General features: G+C 38.9%; 1 protein-coding gene across 1 annotated transcript; it reads left to right on the top strand.

Moving 5' to 3' along the window:
- The first annotated feature begins 17468 nt into the window (after window positions 1-17468).
- LOC116122108 (very-long-chain 3-oxoacyl-CoA reductase 1-like) lies at window positions 17469-19007 on the top strand. Its single transcript, XM_031408020.1, has 3 exons — window positions 17469-18167; window positions 18442-18511; window positions 18598-19007. Exons 1-3 carry the CDS (start codon window positions 17533-17535, stop codon window positions 18868-18870), a joined length of 978 nt encoding a protein of 325 aa, XP_031263880.1. The 5' UTR covers window positions 17469-17532; the 3' UTR covers window positions 18871-19007.
- The last annotated feature ends 517 nt before the right edge of the window (window positions 19008-19524 follow it).

Raw genomic sequence — 19524 nt, 5'->3', positions numbered from 1 at the left:
CTCCAGCTATTATAAGAGTTCGGATGGACTCTTCTGGGGCATGAGCAACCTTGTTGAGTTCCCTGTGGAAGCGGTCAATGTAAGACTGCAGGGATTCGTCTCTTTCCTGCCTTATGTTGCTGAGGTAGCTCAAAGGCATTGAAAACTTCCGATTGGCTTGGAAATGCCGCAGGAACGTCGTGCTCATCTGAGGCCACGAACTGATCGATCCCACTGGGAGCGACCTTAACCATCGTTTGGCGTGAGAAGTCAGCGTCACGGCCAAACAACGACATTTCGTAAGGTTCGAAACCTAGTGGAGCTCCATCAGGTTGTTGAACTCATATAAGTGATCCTGCGGATCATAGTTTCCATCAAACGGCGGCATATCTGGCATTCTGAACCCTGGTGGAAGTGGAGCAGCTAGCACTTCGGGAGAAAAATGGGATGTAGAGGCGACCTGCGCCTGTTCGTTTTGCTGCTCCCGTAACATGTCCAGAGCTCGCTGTAGCTCCTCAATTTGCGGTAACGGAGCCAATTGGGGGTTGCTTTCACCCGTGCGAGCTCGGCCTTCTCGGTTGCGGTTCAGGAAAGTCTGAAGGTTGGATTCCTCCTCGCCTCGGCCGGCATTTCCAGCCGCACTCGACACACGCTGACTAGGGGCGTGTGAGGGCGATGGATTGTGCGGGGCGTTTTCACGACCCTCGCGGTGGTACGAACCACCCCGCGAGGTGTGGGGGCCACTCGCAAGGTAACGATCGGGATCGTTTTGCTGGTGGTGATAGGAATCACTGCGCCCAACATTCGTGCTTGGGTTTGCCTGCGACGTGGCATGGGACAGCTCGGGATTCACCTTTTCGCCGAGTCTCAGCTTTGCCGACACCCTGCTCGGGGCGCCTTTTGTATTTGCTGGTCCTTGGGAGCCCGTAGGCTTACTTTTTACCGCTTGCGCCTACTCACTGCAGTGCTTGCGGCACGGGCTATCGCCCTTTGCCGCGCTTTTGCGCGACCTGCAGGCGTCTTTGGCGGTTGTACCGCCCCGACTGTCGTAGATGACATGCCTTGGTCCAAACGGTCCAGTCTCTAGTTGACCATCTGAAGAGTATTGTCAAACCTTTCCAGGTAGCTTCTGATGGTAGGGTCAAGTTGCGGAGCTGCCGGGATATCCCCAGCAGCATTTTGCGAAACTGGAGGTATGTTGGAAAGGGTGTCTCTCTGGGCTAGGGGGACTCCTTCAGCACGCTGGTTGACCTGCTCAGGTTCAGATTGGCGGGCCATTTACTGTTGTCCGACCCGTAGGTCAAAGATTCTCCTGATGAAGGGTAGACACTAAATCAGGACCTCCTTCTAGCGCCAAACTGTTGATACTGGATTTTGGCACCAACTAATTGTCACGTGCGCAGTGTTGATTGGTCAAGAAGCACACGTGAGTACGAATATAGAAAGCGAAATAAATGCAAAGAGAGTTTTTAAAGTGGTTCGGATGCTAAGGTAGCAAGTCCTACGTCCACTGATTTGTATTGATATTAGTGTGGGTCAGGTCACAACAGCGGACTGACTTACAAAAGATTTAGAGAAAGTAAATGTGTTGTTTACAGGAGAGAGAGAGTTTCTCAATGTAAAAATGGCCGAATCCCCTTAATGAAGGGGTCTTCTTCATTTTATATCAAGCTGAAGCGTGTAATTATCATTAAATTTATGGGTTGGTGTGATTGTCAGGATATAATCCGGCTTTATGTCCCATTGCTCTCTTCCCAAGCTGATTTCGCATGATTTATTGCAGGGGAAAAGGACACGTGTGAGCTCCATATCATGTGGCAGGTCTAACGTGTGCGTGTTGCTCTGACGGGAGCAGGTCACCCTTCACGTGACTTTCCCACGTCAGCCCTTATTTTTCCGGGCATAACAATTTATATGTGCAAACTCTATATAAAGTAACGCGATACAAAAATCAATGTGTGTTTATAAAAAGTTGACTCAATCTATTGAGATTAATGGTCGAATTTTATGTAAACTCGTGGAGCATAATTTTATAAAACTAGTATAGGATACTTTTAGTAATTCATATTTATACATGTTGTGTGTAATTTTTTTATTGAGGTTGGGGAAGTCAGAGTTCCGTAAGGTTATAATTCGGCCTAGAATTAGCCCGACTCAATACTTGTCCGACCTAACATAAGCTCATCACGACCAATCTCGACACTTATTCAAGCAAATCACAGATAAGCTCAGACCCTAGATATTTTGGAAGGGATTAAATCAACAGTAATAATGACGTGATCTTAGCGTTCAATCGCGAGAATATTGGGGTTACATTTCAATCTTAATTGTAATTCCTTTAATTTCGCTATTTCCTTTGTAAAAAAAACTTATATATAAACTCCCTCCGTCGATAGAGTAGGGATTAGCAAATTGTTCTAGAAATTATATCTATTATTTTCTTGGCTCAATAATACAACTTGTCCAACCACTTTAAAAGCTTTTTATCCATATTATTTATGAAATTTTTAATGAATTGTACCCGTTGTACACGTGGGTGTACTGGCATTAAAGTGGAATGCTTTTTTAATCCATCCTTGTAAATTGCGATTGGCAAATAGGCAACTGGCAAATATAAATTATGAGGCTCAAGTCTGTTGTCGGCCTAGCTGTTTGTTTCTTGAGAATTTTTCAATTTTCTATCTTTCTAGGTATTATCTTCTTTTTATATTTTTTTTGTTCCCCGAAATGCCCTCGACTGACTTAGTGTAGAGAAGGCAATGACATTCATTGTCCTCCTTTTTCTGCAGAATGGTGGTAGGCCATTTGGTAATGTGCTACAGCGTTGGTAGGGACTTAAAAGATGTAGCCCTGTAGATTTTGCCTTTGCTTTTTAATCCCATTTCTACCAGAAAATTAGTAAGAAAAAGTGAATAAACAACCTAGTATTTGAAGTTTAAGGAGCAAAAGGTGGGAGGAGCATTTGTATTGAACTGTTTGTTGGTTTGTCCTTATTTCAACGGTGGCCGAAAGGAACCGACTACAAGAGTATTTTGTTTCTAAAATTGGGGTGTGGTGCCGGCTGAAGAGATAAACTAAAACTAGGCATGGGAAGAATCCAAAAAAGCTCCTAAGTTATGATAGGATCCAAGACCACTAAGGGTTTACTTCGGTGGCAGCGGCTGAAGAATTGTGAACTACCTCCCACTCTGTCTCTTGCGCATTTAGGAGTCAATCCCTTTTTTTCATTAGATTTATTAATATTTGTTGTTTTCATTAATTATTTTGGTTTTATAGACAATGTAGTTATATGTACAGCTATATCACACCAATTATAGGGAAATAGTACCAATCACCCCCTTAATCTCATTGTTGCGTGAGAAGTGTCCAAAGTAGGGGGATGGGAACGATTCTTTTTGCCCTGGATTCACACGTGGCCAGTTGCTTGAGTCTTGTGGAATCAACGGGTTTCATGTTGTAGTATTATTGGAGGGTTTAGGATGATAATAAGTAAAAGTTGTAGAAAACTGATAAAACGATATCATTTTTTCTAATTTTACACGAACTTCTAGACTTATATCTGAAAATTGTTTTAAAAGAATTTAAACTTTTTTCAATGAAAAGATCTCCTGTATATTTTGTTTTTAAAAATGAAAAGTTACAGTTAAATTCTATGTCAGACAAATCCACAAAGATCTTTTATGAGCAGTAATTTGCTGATAGTATCATAACAATGTCGACTTTGGTGGAAGCAATAAGATATTTGGGGAAGTCCATTATTTATAAGGTAGTTGAGGAGTCGCTCTCCATGAGTCTCTTCTTAGCAATACCCCAAAGTTTATCCACCGGATATACTATTTTTCAGTTAATAATTAACTCCACTGTAAAAACAAATTTCAAAATTATATTATATTTATATATAACAACTTTGTGTTCTTGATTTATATATTAATTTTGTAAACTTAATAAATTACCAATATTACCTTTCACTGATTTTCTCTAAGGTCTCACCAAAAGTTATAATATCAAATAAGATAACATATTATCAAATATAAAAATTTTAGGGTAAGACTTTGAAATCTACCCTGCTTGACACATTCAAATGCAATTAATAAACTCCAACTTTAAAGATAGTGAAAATAGAGTTAAAGAACTTTTTCCACCCAAATAATGGCTTAATGACACTTTTTCACCCATAAACTTTTAAAATTCTATTTTACTAAATAAATAAGACCCACTGTTTCTTAATTACATTGCAGGGCATCAATCAAACCAAACCAAACCCAAATAGTAAATCTCTCACACCACTACCTGACACGTGTGCCCTTGAACTAAATGTCCATAGCCGTTCCTGGTACTGTGAAGTCTACCAGCAAAATGACCTTTTCCCCCATGAGGTATGATTGAAAAATAAGATCATCCTAAAGTAAAAAAAAAACCCTCTCGTTGTTAAAATGAATGGCATAAGGGTAATTTTATTAACTCTTGATAGTGCAAGTTTTAATGATTAAGTAATGATATGCTAACAACAGAGAAAAATTTGTTATAAGCTCGTTGAGATATAGCTCGACCCAACATAAGCTAGTCGTGACCAATCTTGACACTTGTTCAAGCAAATCACAGACAAACTCAGACTTAGGATATTTCGGAAGGGATTAGAACGACAACAATAATGATGCAATCTTAGTGCTCAATCACGAGAATATCGGGGTTGCATTTCAATCTTAATTATAATTCCTTTAATTTTGCTCTTTCCTTTGTAAAAAAACTTGTATATAAACTCACTCTAACGATAGAGAAGGGGTTAGGAAATTGTTCTAGGAATTATATATATTATTTTATTGGCTCAAGATTACAACTTGCCGAACCACTTTAAAAACCCTTTTGTCCTTTACATTACTGTTTTTATATTCATTACACTGTTGATTATCCATAATCAAGCCCACATCGGTTTTGATTCCGTCAAGATCAATCGAATCACTCTAATTATTGTATTTTTTGCATCAACAATACAAGCAAATAATATATTCACAATGACTTAATTAAAAAAAAAAAAAAAAAAAACTTTATTGTCACTCTTAAATTATGGTTGCAATTGAATATAAGATATATTTGGTCGGTTTTCGCTGTCAACGAAATTACTTATGGAAGTTAATATAAGCTCATTATACAGAGATGACCTTTGAACAAGGCTAAATTGAAGGCCAAACAGAGTGGTCAGTCTGTTTTCATAGTAAATTTATTTTTCTAATTTTTTCATTTTGCATGATGATGGGAATGGATTTTCATGAGCTTATCGTTGCAGCAGTGAGTCTCATAGGCTTCATATCGCTTTATAAACCCATCCTGAGTTTTTTTAGGAAGGTATGGATCATTTTCCTAAGACCCCCAAAGAATCTCAAGGACTATGATTCATGGGCAATCATCACTGGCTCCACCGATGGAACGAGGTTTAACCTGTCGAACTCTTGCCTGTTGTTCTGTAGGACTACAAGGCTTCGGGCAACTCTTCGACCCATCTTCCCTTCAGGGCGTCGAGCTTCTTTTTAATGGTATGTTTGATGACCTTGTTTACGGCCTCCACTTGACCGTTGGCTTGAGGCCGGTAAACAGCAGCGAAGCTCTTCTTCATGCCGAGTTATTCGCAGAAAGATCTGAAGTCTTCACTGTCGAACTGTTTCTCCTTGTCAGTTATTATAGTGTGGGGGATTCCAAACCGACAAATAATATTTTTGTAGATAAAATCCTTCAGCTTGTTCGACGTGACAGTAGCCAAGGGTTTGGCCTCTGCCTACTTGGTAAAGTAATCAACAGCGACCACTGCGAACTTAATGCCCCATTTTCCTTGAGGCAAGGGGCCGATCAGGTCAATGCCCTAAATCGCAAACAACCAAGAGCTTGTCAAAGTAGTCAATTCTTGAGATTGAACTCGCGGAATATCTGCAAACCTCTGGCACCTATCACATCTGTGCACATAGTCCGCCGCGTTATCAAAAACCGTCAGCCAATAATACTTTTGGCGAATTACTTTATAAGCTAAGGACCTACCTCCTGTATGATTTCCACAAATCCCCTCATGGATCTCCCTTATAACATAGTCTATGTCTTTATGATCGATACATCGTAACAGCGGTATATTGAACCTGCGCTTGTATAATTTATCATTGACGAGTGTGTAATGGGCTGCCTTTGTGCGTAGTGTTCTAGCTTCAGTTCTCTCCTCCGGTAGTGTACCATCCCTCAAGTAGGCAATGATCACGTCCATCCAAATGTATCTCCGACTTGTTGTTAAAACTGGTCCTATAGAGCGGAGATGCTTGGTTTTGGGAGGAACTTAACTGGGATAGAATCAGCCTTCTCTTGGTTCATTGCAGAGGCTAAGCGGGCTAATGCGTCCACTTGCGTGTTCTTCTCCCTTGGGATCTAGTGAATTGTGAAAGACCTGAACTGCTTAAGCTCGGCTTCAACTAGCTGCAAGTAGAACGACATTATGTCTTCCTTCACCTGGTATTCCCTGATAATTTGGTGGACACGAGCTATGAGTCGCTGTAAACCTTAATGGATTCTGCCCCAATTTCCTTGACGAGGCGGACCCTTACAAGCAATGCCTCATACTTAGCCTCATTGTTGGAAGTGGCGAACCCCAATCTTACCATAGCTCTGATCGGGTTTCCCTTTGGACTTTCGAGCAAAAGCCTCACTCCTGCCCAATGTTTTAAAACCTGGCCCGGCCTAACCGATTGAACTGGTTCGACAGAGACTCGGCCGATGAGCCGGGTCGGGAGAGGCAAAAAACCAGAAAAGTCACTTGGTCCAGTTTCACCTGCGGTTGGACCAGTGTTACTGTAGCAACCCACCAGTCCAACCGATTTTTTTCCAAAAACCGGGTCAAACTAAAAACCCCCTTTATTTTCCTAAACCTACTTTCCACTGGTTTTCACCCATTTTTTATCCATGTGCCTAAAATCTTCCAGCGGTGACTCCCCAATTCTAAATCCCTTTTACCATGCTTTCATTTGACAATCGAGCCGTAACCTACATTTTCTCTCATCCATTTTCGCTTTCTTCACTTCATCTTCACTTTACCTTGCATGAATCTTCCATTTGCACAAACAATCTTTATTCCATCAAAATCAAACCCATGATCGTCCTTTTCATGCAAAATCCCAAGAAAAACAACTTAAAAACCAGTGAGAAATGTGCAGAGAACAACAAGCAAATGGTTTTGTTAATGGTGATGATTCAAAGAAATATTGATGGAGCCTACTTAGTTTCAAGTGGGGTGAGATTTTGGACCCAGATACGGATAACATATTCGCCATTGGATTAACAAGAGTATTGACTTAGGTGAGGGTTCCAGTGTTGTGGCAATTGTTGGTAATTTCGTTGGCCATCTTTGTTGCCGCTTTGAAATATTCTTTTATTGCGACCCTTCTCATCTTGATTCTCATTACTCTTCTTTGATTCGTACAACTTTGTAATGTATAATTGGCTTTTGTGAGTGCCCAATGTTTGAAATTGTAGACGTTGTTATTGTTGGTCACCAAGTGTTTGATAAATTGTCTGACCGACACAGTTTTGACCAACTTGATTATTTTTCTTTTTTAACTCACACAAGATACATGGCAGATGTTTACAACCTATTATTTATAGTTTCATTATAAATTTGATAGTGGGAAAACATATCCCTTTGACTACATTGATAGTTGCATTATAAATTCAAGGGAGGAATTTGATATATATCCTTTTGACTACTTTGATCGAGGATTCAGAAATCAAATACATGCTTCTTGTTCACCAATCACAGTGGGTTTATTCTTTTTAAAATTCTCAGGTTTATGTTTTTTTAACATATCAAATTGCAAATAATGGGTTTGTATATTTTTAAATTTTCAGGTTTGATGGCATCATCAAGATGACATCACCGGCCCGACCTGTAGGTCGGACTGGTCGACCCGGGACCCGACCACATTGTCGGGTGACACCTCGAGTCGGGTATTAAAACATTGCTCCTGCCTCTTTCTCATTTGAGGAGTCATTTACATATAAAGTCCATTGTCATAAGTTGTCGAGCTTCAGCTTCTATTACTCGATTTCTCCTGAGGTACCTGCCCTTGGCGGGCTTGACTCACATTCTGGCTGATAGAAAAATTTAGATATGAAATCTGCCAAGGCTTGACCTTTGATCGTTGTCCTCGGGATGTACTTGATGTCATGCTGACTCATCTCCATTGCCATTGGACTAACCAACCCGATGCCTGGGGCTTTTGCATTATCTTCTTCAAAGGGAAGTTGGTCAGCACCTGAATGGAGTGTGCTTGGAAATAGAGTCGCAGCTTCTTGGCAGCGATGACAAGGGCGAAGGTGTGCTTCTCCATCTCAAGCTACCGTGTCGAGCAGTCTTCTGCTTATATAGTATATCGGCCATCGCACTTCTCCTTCCTCGTGTACCAATACCGCACTGACAGCAGACTTCGATACCGATAAGTACAATAACAATTGCTTGCCCTGGATGGCCTTTGACAAAAAAAAGCGGTTGTCCCAAATGTTTCTTCAACTCCTTGAAGGCTCTCTCACACTCTTCTGTCCACTTGAAACCTTTATTTCTTTTCAGGGTCTCGAAAAAAGGTAAACATCTGTCTGTGGCTCGAGAAACAAATTTGCTGAGTGCGGCCACACGTCGTGTCAAGCTTTGTACTTGCTTTACACTGGTCGGGCTTTTCATATCGAGCATAGCTTAAATCTTCTCTAGGTTGGATTCTACACCATGTTGGTTCACGAGGAAACCCAAAAATTTCCCAGAGCTTACCCCAAAAGCACACTTTAAGGGATTGAGCTTTATTTGGTATTTTTTGAAGATGTCAAACATTTCCCCCAGATGCTCAATGTGGCTTTCTACGACCTTTCGCTTGATGAGCATGTTGTCAATTTACACCTCCATGGTCTTATCGATTTGGTCGGCGAACATCTTGTTCACCAAACGCTGGTTTGTCACCCCAATATTCTTGAGGCCAAACGACATAACCCTGTAATAATAAATGCCACGATCAGTAATAAAGGAGGTATGCTCTTTATCGGGTTGGTATATCGAGATTTGGTTATATCTCGAGTACGTATCCATGAATCTAACTAAAGCATTCCCGACTATTGCATCTACTAGCTAGTCAATCTGTGGTAGCAGAAAACTTTCTTTGGGACAGACTTTGTTTAGATTTGTGAAGTCAACGCAAGTCCACCACTTGCCATTCGACTTCTTTACCAAGACCGGGTTGGCGAGCCAATCCATGTATTTGACTTCCCTGATGAAATTGATTTTCAGGAGTTTGTCAACTTCATCCTTGAGCGCTTGTGAGCGCTCTATATCTATAGATCTTCTTTTTTGTCTTATGGGCCAAGCTTTAGGGTTGAGATTCAACTTGTGGCACATTATCTCGGGGTTGATCCCCACCATATCTGCATGCACCCATGTGAATCTTCAGGAACCCTGACAGATTATCAGCCATTTCTCCGCTCAAACTGCTGCTGATCTTCAGTACATGAGTCAGGTCTTCCTCGCTGGCACTTATTTCTCGCAGCTCTTATGTCCCCTACTACGGGTTCTTCTCTATGGACGCAAGGATCTATTGTATCTTTGAGTGGTCTAGGGTTTATTTAGATTCTGCTATAGCCATAGTTCTCGGGAGTGGCTACTTTTGTGCCTTGTATATGACCCTGTTGTAACATTCTCGAGTTCCTTTCTGTAGCTTCTAATCGTTGCGACCCCCGAAGAGTATGAAACCTCATTGCTTGGCAGCGGACCAATGTGACTGCCCTTAAATCATCCAAGATCGGCCTTTCGAGGATGACATTATACGAGGTAGGGTAGTCTCCACAAAAAATTGGGTCATCACCATCCTGACCTTGGGCTTCGTCCCCAGAGTCACGAGGAAGTCGATCGTTCCCTTGGGAGCCAAGCTATCCCCAATAAATCCATAGAGCGATGAAGGGCAAGCCCTCTGATCCCTCTCTGTGAACCTTATTCCTTAGAAAGCTCCCAAGAAAATGATGTTCGTTGCGCTCCCATTATCGACCATTGCCCTCTATACTCGAGCATTACCGATTCTAGCTGCGATTACAATCACATCATGATTGTGGCGAGGGGATTCTTTGCATTCCTCAATCGTGAACCCTACTACCTCGCTCCCTTATCTGGGCCATTTGGGCTCCCTACTATGTCGGGCCCCCCATAGATATGCCTACCCAGACTTCGTTGTTGGCGTTTGACGAGACTTGCTGGACCTGATTCTGGACTTGGTTTTGGTCCTAGTTCAGAATCTGGTTGTTTTTTTCGCTTGGATTTTCGTGAAATGGTGTCGTCTTAACGAATTCCTTTAAGTGACCCCTTCTTATCAGGTCTTCAATGACATCTTTCAAAGCTCGATACTCGTTTGTGTTGTGCCCAACATCTCGATAGTAACGATAATGCTTTTGTTGATCTCTTCTGCCCAGAGCCCCTCTCATTCTTTCTAGAGTGGGTAGTCTTTTCGCCTTATGGGAGACTTCGTAGATGTAGGCGATGTCTTGAGTGAAGGGGGTGCATTCTGCATACCACGGGAAGGGCTGCTTGTCTCCGCAGTTATCTATTTTTTTCCTTTTCTAGAACCTGTTGCAATCCCTGTCATTGCGATCTTGGCCCCCACGCTTATCCGATGGGTGACCTTGTCGCCTGTTCAGGGCCCCCCGCACCGAACTTCTGGCCAATGTTGCTAGCAAGCTTTCTACCCATTGGTGTTTTGTGACCATCTTATAGAACTTGGCCAAACTTACATGATCTTCACTTTGAAGTTCTTTCCACAGCTTCGTGTTTGGTCTGATCCCTGCAATCAGTAAAGTTTGGATGGACTCCTCAAGTGCGTCTACGACCTTTGCCCATTTGTTCTGGAATCTCGTCAAGTATGAGGTTAATGTTTCGTCTCTTTCCTGACGAATGTTTCTCAAGTAGCTAAGCGGCATTACGAACTGCCTCGTCGCTTGAAATTGCTATAAATACAATGAGGAGAATTATTGATGGAGTTCGCCTTGAGCCTTTTATACCACCTCTTGGCATCCCCTACTAGTGTGACTGTGAAGCACCTGCACTTAGCTAAATCGGAGACCTAGTGCAGCTCCATCAGGTTGTTGAAATTATCAAGGTGGTCTCTTGGGTCCCCTTTCCTGTTGAACTTACTTTCTAATGCCCTGAATCCTTGTGGAAGTGAGGCCTGACGAACTTCTTTTGTAAATAGGGAACTTACTATTTCCTTGGCCATGCCATTTTGGCAGGCTTTCAAATTGTCGAGTATTCTCTGTACATGATCTAAGCCTTTGTTGTGGTTGCCTTGGCTGGCTCTGTTTAGCCTCACTTTGAGCAAATGAGTTTGCAAATCTGTCACTTGGAAAGCTCCTCTATTGTGCGCACTGATGCGCAAAGTTGAGTCATGATGGCTAGGCTGATAAGTGCTATCATGCTCGTCAGTTATAACTCGAACGTCGGTCATTGCCAGATTGGCACACATGGCTCGTCTCGCGAGCTGGCAAGGATCGATCTTGTCTTGGGCATGGGTTAATACTGGCACACTGATGCTAGAAATATCGCTAAGCCTCTCGGGGATGACTGTTGTCTTCACTCTCACCAGTGGCTGTGTAAACCCCATGTTATTATTCCGATGCCCTAAGGTATGAAATTTACCTTTTCAAATAATTTTCTTTTTTTGAATGGAAGGGTAAAATGGTCAATTTACATGTATTTTGAGATGTGGCCATTATAAAGTGTAAGGGGTGATGTCATTGAAGAGAAATGAGGGAGAATGGTCATAAAGTTGATTGATATGGTTAAATGGCATAAACGGTAACCAAGGGTATAATGGTCTTTTCATACAAATCCATATGAAATAAGTATCCATAAAAGTGCATTAAGGGTAAGTTAGTCATTTACCTAATGGGATTGCTTAATTGTTAAGTGTTTTAAAGAAGTCAAATGACATTAAATGAGTGTTTATCTTTATGTTGTGGTTGAAATGACCAAAACGCCCTTATATGAAAAATTTATGCCAAATGACCCTTATATCTAACTTTTATTGACCAATCACATTAGAGCAACAATGGGATAAATATTTACAAGATTTTAAGTGAGAGGAGTCGGCCTTTTACACCCCAAGTGCATCATCTTCTTCTTCATCTCTCAAATCCACCATAAAAGCCACTAATTCAAGCATTTTATTCTCAAATTTTCATAGGATTTCAAGTTGGTTTTCAAAGGAGATCACCATCCACACTTAAAGAACTTCAATTTCAGGTTAAAGGTGAGTTTCAAAACCCTAGTTTTTCTGATTTTTTAGTTAAAAGAGAAATTCATAAGTGGTTATGTGTGTAAGGTAGAAAGGTGAACCTTTGGAGCCAAGGAGGAGTGCCTTTTGCTTTGACTACTAAGGTAAGGAAAAAAATCTCCCTTATGACTACAATTGATAACACCTAGGGTTTATGAAACTTACATTTATTTATGTTAATATGAGTGTGATGCTATGTTTTGGTTATGGATTGTTTAAATGGGTGTGTTGATTGGTGTATGTGTGCATGTGGAGGATGATTATGCCAATTAAGAGATTTGTAGTTGGACGATGTTTTGGCACTTTTTGGTTCTGTAAAAAGGGAGGTTTTTATGGCCTTTTATACTTAGAATGATATGGCAAATAATATGAATGTGCAAATGAAGGTGACATGGTTAAAATGAATAGAATTCGGATTTGGCTGTTTTAAGACTTATACTGTACATGCTTCACTGAATCAGTCATAACTGAAGTTATAGAAGTCTGATTGAGTTGATTCTTGAAGTGTTAAAAAGTTGAGAAACAGACCTAAAACGTTTATGTTTTAGCCAAAAATAAATTCGAATTAGAAGATAATGGAAAAATTGCTTGAAAGTAACGAACTGTATGGCATCCACCTTCTTAATGGAAATTCCCATTTGTTTCTAATTCTAATAAACCCCTGAATAATCTTACTACTGAAATTCCTTGTATTGTATGAGAAATTGAATGAATTAAGTTAAGAAGTTTAGTAGGAGAATATAGTATGATTGAGCATGGAATATGTTAGTCCATATGTTTGCATTCATAATGGTAATGCATATAGCTTATTTAGTTGTCTTATGAAAAATTTATGAAATGTTAAAGAATGAATTCCATGAGTCTCTTGAGGTATAAACCAAGATCAGAGGAATGGAATTCTTATGGAAACCATGAGTCCTTTGAGGTGACGACCAAGAACAAGGTAATGGTTCAAATGAATCCGATCGGATAACAAAGACCAATGAAACCGTCAAGTATAAAGACAAAACAAATAAGCATGCCATGTACATGAATATTTCATAAGTCATATATGTTCTATGTTATATTATGTATGGTTATGTTATGACTTATGTTTATGAGAAAAGTCCAAAGTGTATGATATGTTTTATGAACTTGTTATGTTAAAGAATGAAAGTCATGTTTTGTAGGTAGGTAGGGTCCTAAGTAATATACTTGTATAATGAACCTTAATAGTTTATAAATGGCTATATTCCTTACTGAGCGATTAGCGCTCACCCCACGAAATGTTTTAAAATGTTTTGCAGGTAAAGATTAAGGCATGAAGCTGGGAGAGGATTCCGAGGGACGCTATGAGTATGAAGGGATGTTTTAATTATGACTATTGAATTGTTTTGTTAGTTTTTAGTGTAGTAATTATGTTTATATCTCATAATGTAGTAAATACGTCCATGTTATAATGGAGTATATATTGTTTGTGTTAATAAAGGAAATCAAATTGCTAGTAAATTTTGTAAAAGTGTGTATGTTCTAGTAAGTATTACTATGGATTTCATAATTTACTCTAAGAAAGGAAACTATATTTTTTTATATTATACAATGAACTTATTATAGTTAAGAAAAAAATTAAACACATATATCTATATATATGTTATAAACTACAAGTTTATTCTTTGAATAGGATTTTAAAATAAATTTCTTTCCTAGGCGTGCGTTTTCTAGGTTCTCAATGGCTAAGGGATACTTAGGAAATACCCGACTAGGGAGGGGTTTTACAGGCTGTTTCCCTAGCCGCCTCCCGGGGTTAGTTTTTCCTCGAGACTCGTGCTCATGAGCGGAGTGTGGCTTACGATGTCAAGGGTATTGGCCGCCTCTTGGCGCCGATGGACTGGACTGGCCACCTAAGGAACTCATACCCGTTGGGGTGGCGCAAATAAAGCGCGACTAGTTAAGATTCTGGGCAGGTGGTTGTTGATTCCTCAACTCAGCCACGTTTTGTTGCACCACATGTGCAACCATTGTTCTGATCGTTTCCACCAGCTAGCCATTTTTTGGGTTTGACGTCCTTGCCTCCTGTTTATTCGTAACATGCTGAGTTGGCAGCACAGGTGGTCGGCGTCCTGTTGTACCTCCTGATGGGTGGTTTCCACATTCTCAAGGTTTCTAGTGGTGGTCTTCGATCTGGTGTGCACCATTATGGGCTTGGATTGGGTAGGTTGTCATGATTGTTCATAAGAATTGCTGTGATGTTGGCTAAGGCCCTCTTTCTAGCTGCAAAATGTTGATACAGAAATCTGCACCAACAAGAGAATTCTGATCGACCTTGATGGGCCCATAATGGATATGCGCGTGATTATAGGTAACCAGCGTTAGACAAATATCAAGTGCAATAAAATAAATGGCAATGAGAATTTTTAAAGTGGTTTGGCGAGGTAAACTCTTGAGCCTATGTCCACTGTTTTTTGTATTTGCTATGAGAGCTTACAATGAGAATTCTATGTCAAAGTCGTAACCCCTTTTTCATCATTTGTGGGGGTTTATATACAAGGTTTGTACAAAGGAAAGAGCGAAAATAAAGAGATTACAATTGATCTGAATTGTAATTCCGATATTCTCGAGATTGGGCGATGTGATCGCGTAGAGATTGATGTTGATTTGGTCATTCCCGCAATATCGAGGATCTGAAGATATTTGGGAATTGATTGAATGATCATTCGAGTTGTTCGCAATTAGCTTATATTGGGTCGAGCTATGTGTTGACGAGCTTGTGTTGGTAGGACAACTGGTGGAGTCAGACTGGTCTTGGATCGAGCTATATCCTTGCGGTAGCCCGAGCTTGTGGAAAAATCACACACAACAGTTCCTTTTTTTCTTTTTAAATTACCTGTTCAGTGAACTTAGAATTTGTGATAATATCAACCTAATAAAATCAAATGAATTTAATATAATATCACAAAGAATAAAAAAAATATTTCAACCACCACTGGGTGGCCTGATGAGCAAAGGAGAATCTATGTTTACATAGTTTCTTGATTTCTAATAGTTTTCAAATCCCAGAGGATTAGTTAAGGTGTGTGCAAATTGGCCTGCACCCTCATTATATATATATAAAATTAGAATTTAGAAAAATAGAACAAGAGAAAAGAGGGTGAAAAAAAGTGTATTAAGATTAAAACTATGGGGCCATTTGGATCGGGTTAATATTAGATAACTGGGGTAATATTTTTTAAATTGAACAGATGACAATGTTTGGTTGGTTTGTAAAAAATTATTCCCGGAATATTTTATGACAAACAGTAGCATTTGAGGGGTAAATTTCTGGTAATCTTAATACCTAGGGGGGTCGTTATTAAAACTTACCCTGGTATTACAATTTTTTTCCCATATTGCCCCTGAACAGTTGAACATTTGGTCCAAATTAACCTTATAGTTGCTAATATTTACAAAACACCCAATCACTCATGTAGACACTTTTGTCCTCGCTTTTTAAATTTTTCGAACGACATTGCCCTTGTTATTATCATTATTCACATAAATGTCTTTATATCTAGAACTAACCACCATTGGCAGCCACCATTGATCGCCATCGGAGGTTGCCAAAAGTTGCTATAATGGCATACGACCGGTCGTATATGGCCGGCCATGCGTCGGTTAGGCTGTTTCATGGCCAAGCATGTGGTCGTGACACGGCGACTGATCTGGCCATGAAACAACCAGGTCTTTGGTTTCACGACCAAATCAGCGTCACTGCCAGCGTCACTGCCAGATTTGTGGCACTGTCAGCGATGGTGGCTGGTTGCCGACAGTGGCTTGGGGTGGGTAGGGGTGTTTTTGTGTTAAGTTTAAAACATTTTTGGTTGCTAGGGTGTTTTTACTAAATTTGAAAAGTAGGGGGTTAAAAGAAATTATTCAAAAAATAATAAAAAAAAATGTTGTTAAATTAATATTTAAAAAGGAGGGCAATTTAGTAATCTATATAACATATCCACCTATTTATCCTTCCAACCAAACATATTATTCACCAATATATTCGAACCAATCAAGCACATTTTTTTAAATATTCTCAGTAATCTTCAAGATGATCTTTTATTCCGTTAATATAATATCACCCTATAATAAAACATTATATGATCCAAACGCCTCCTATAAGTAATAAATTATAAAATATTATAAAATTAAATTTAATGCATAATATAAATTCATGGGTTGATTATATTCCTAGTGTGTGGATTGTTTATAGCAACCACCACCTATCTTCAAGTCATTAATTAATGTAGCCCCATTTATTTTCTCTTAAATTCTAATCGACTATCCCCTGTCTATTTCATGGTGCTTTCCAGATTTATTTTTTATTTTATTTATTTTTTACTTACTTCTTTTGATATTGTTGAATATTGATGATATCATAATGTTTGACGATATTATTTATAAATTTTTAGTGAATTGTACCCCTACTAAATAAATAAGACCCACTGTTTCTTAATTACATTGCATGGCATCAATTAAACCAAACCCAATGTAGTAAATCTGTCACACCACTACCTGACACGTGTGCCCTTGAATAAATGTCCATAGTTGTTCCTCGTACTGTGAAGTCTACCAGCAAAATTACCTTTTCCCCCATGAGGTATGATTGAAAAATAAGATCATCCTAAAGTAACAAAAACTCTCTCGTTGTTAAAATGAATGGCATAAGGGTAATTTGGTAATTTTATTAACTCTTGACAGTGCAAGTTTTAATGATTAAGTAATGATATGCTAACGACCGATAAAATTTTGTTATTTTCAGAAACTTTAGGAACTTTTTTGTCATTTAATCATACTTCAGGGGTTTAAGCGATTAAAAATAACATAAAAAATAAAAGAAAAACTGAGAAACACAAACAGCAAAATCGAAAGCATGTTTGAGTTTAAATTCGACCAGTTAAATGTTTGGTTGATTATTCATAATCACGTTCACATCAATCGCTCTAATTGTTATATTTTTTTGTATCAATAATACAAACAAATAATATATTTACAATGACTTAATTAAAAAAAAAAAAAAACTTTATTGTCACTCTTAAATTATGGTTGCAATTAAATATAAGATATATTTGGTCGGTTGTTTCGCTGTCAACGAAATTAATTATGAAAGTTAATATAGGCTCATTATACAGAGATGACCTTTGAACAAGGCTAAATCGAAGGCCAAACAGAGTGGTCAGTCTGTTTTCATAGTTAATTTATTTTTCTAATTTTTTCATTTTGCATGATGATGGGAATGGATTTTCATGAGCTCATCGTTGCAGCAGTGAGTCTCATAGGCTTCATATCGCTTTATAAACCCATCCTGAGGTTTTTCAGGGGGGTATGGATCATTTTCTTGAGACCCCCAAAGAATCTCAAGGACTATGGTTCATGGGCAATCATCACTGGCTCCACCGATGGAATCGGCAAAGCCTTTGCCTTTGAGTTAGCATCAAAGGGTCTTAACCTGGTCTTGGTTGGTCGAAACCCTTCGAAACTAGAAGCTACATCAAATGAGATACACAAAAGATTCAATAATAACAAAGTTGAGATCAAAAGTCTGGTTATCGACTTTGAAAAATCTAGTGGGGAGGAGATATGTGAGGTGATGGAGGACGGTATTGAAGGTTTAGACGTTGGAATTCTGATAAATAACGCTGGAGTTGCGTTCCCTTATGCAAGATTCTTCCATGAAATTGACTTAGAGTTGATGAACAGTGTTCTAAAGGTGAACATAGATGGATCAACCTGGATAACCAAGTCTGCACTTCCCAGTATGCTGAAGAAGAAAAAGGGAGCCATAGTTAATATCGGCTCCGGTTCCTCCGTTTGTCTCCCTTCATACCCTTTGTTTTCCATTTATGCTGCCGCCAAAGCGTAAGTTTCAATAGTCTTCCCTTTAGAACTTCTGTTTTTCCAAAGGATCGAGCTTAAATTCATACACATGGTTCTATTTTTTTGTTGTTAATTTGTGCTAGGTAAAATGAATTACTCAGTGATATATTAAGTAGCTTAATTTCTCTCTGTGCCTTGCGTATTGGATTTGGATACGCCAAACATCCTTGATTTCGTCTAAAACTCCATTTGTACTGATGCTGTGATGCATGAAACTTCACCTACATCTTCTAATATATCATTTCATATGTAACAGGTATATTGCAATGTTCTCCAGAAGCATTTATCTAGAATACAAGAAACAAGGAATTGATGTTCAGTGCCAGGTAACCAATTAAAGAATTTAATTTAATTAAAGGATAATTTGCTCCTCCAATTGATTAAATTTTTTATTGTGTGAGCGATATATCAGATTCCGCTATTTGTTGCAACGAAGATGACGAAGTTCAAGAGATCTTCCTTGTTCATTCCGTCGGCAGAAACATATAGTAAAGCAAGCATGAAATGGATCGGCTACGATCATCTTTGTTTGCCGTATTGGCCTCATTCATTGCAGTGGTTCTTATTGTATGCACTGGTCCCCGATGCGTTACTGAATCGGTGGATTTTTCGATATTTTCGTGGAATGCGCAATAGAGGACAACAAAAAGACTCCGTCAAATTCAATCACCATCATAATGAATGATAGTCCTAATCCTATCCCCTTCAGGAAGTAGGTAAAAATCTCGTAATAAGCACTTGAATTTATCCATCTGTAACTGAAAGTTGATATTGTTTTCAGTGGAGATAATTACATATTCCTCGTCTTATCTTTCAATAACATTGGGCTATTTACTCATCTCCTCTTAGGTCATGATTACTTCTAAGAATATGTAAAAACTTGTGGCTCCTTGACAATACCCACACTCAGTACCCAGTTCCACTATAAATGAAGATTCATGGATCTTCAAACAATGAGATAATATGAAAAAAAAGTAGGCTTAGTCTTTCTTTTATAAGTATATTTATGTTCGAAGGAAAATCATAAAAAGTTAATTAATTTGATAGTGTCACAGTCACAGTCATCCCATGTTTTTTTTTTTAATCTCCTTTACATTTTATCATTCTTCACTTAGGGTGCGTTTAGTTGTATTACTAGGAATATTATACTAACAAAAAAAATAGATTGTCTTAAAGATTATTAAAAATATTTAGAAAAACATGTTTGATTAAGTTGGAATAAACTCGTATGTATATTACATTGGTATGTTTGGTTGGAAGGAATAAATTGATAAGTAATATTATATAAATTACTAAATTACTCTTATTTTTAAATATTAATATATTATTATTTTTTGAA

Source organism: Pistacia vera, unplaced genomic scaffold, assembly GCF_008641045.1.
Source record: "Pistacia vera cultivar Batoury unplaced genomic scaffold, PisVer_v2 Contig1314, whole genome shotgun sequence".
NCBI lineage: Eukaryota > Viridiplantae > Streptophyta > Magnoliopsida > Sapindales > Anacardiaceae > Pistacia > Pistacia vera.
The sequence above is the reverse complement of the archived record's forward strand: the minus strand, read 5'-3'. Positions and strand labels throughout refer to the sequence as shown.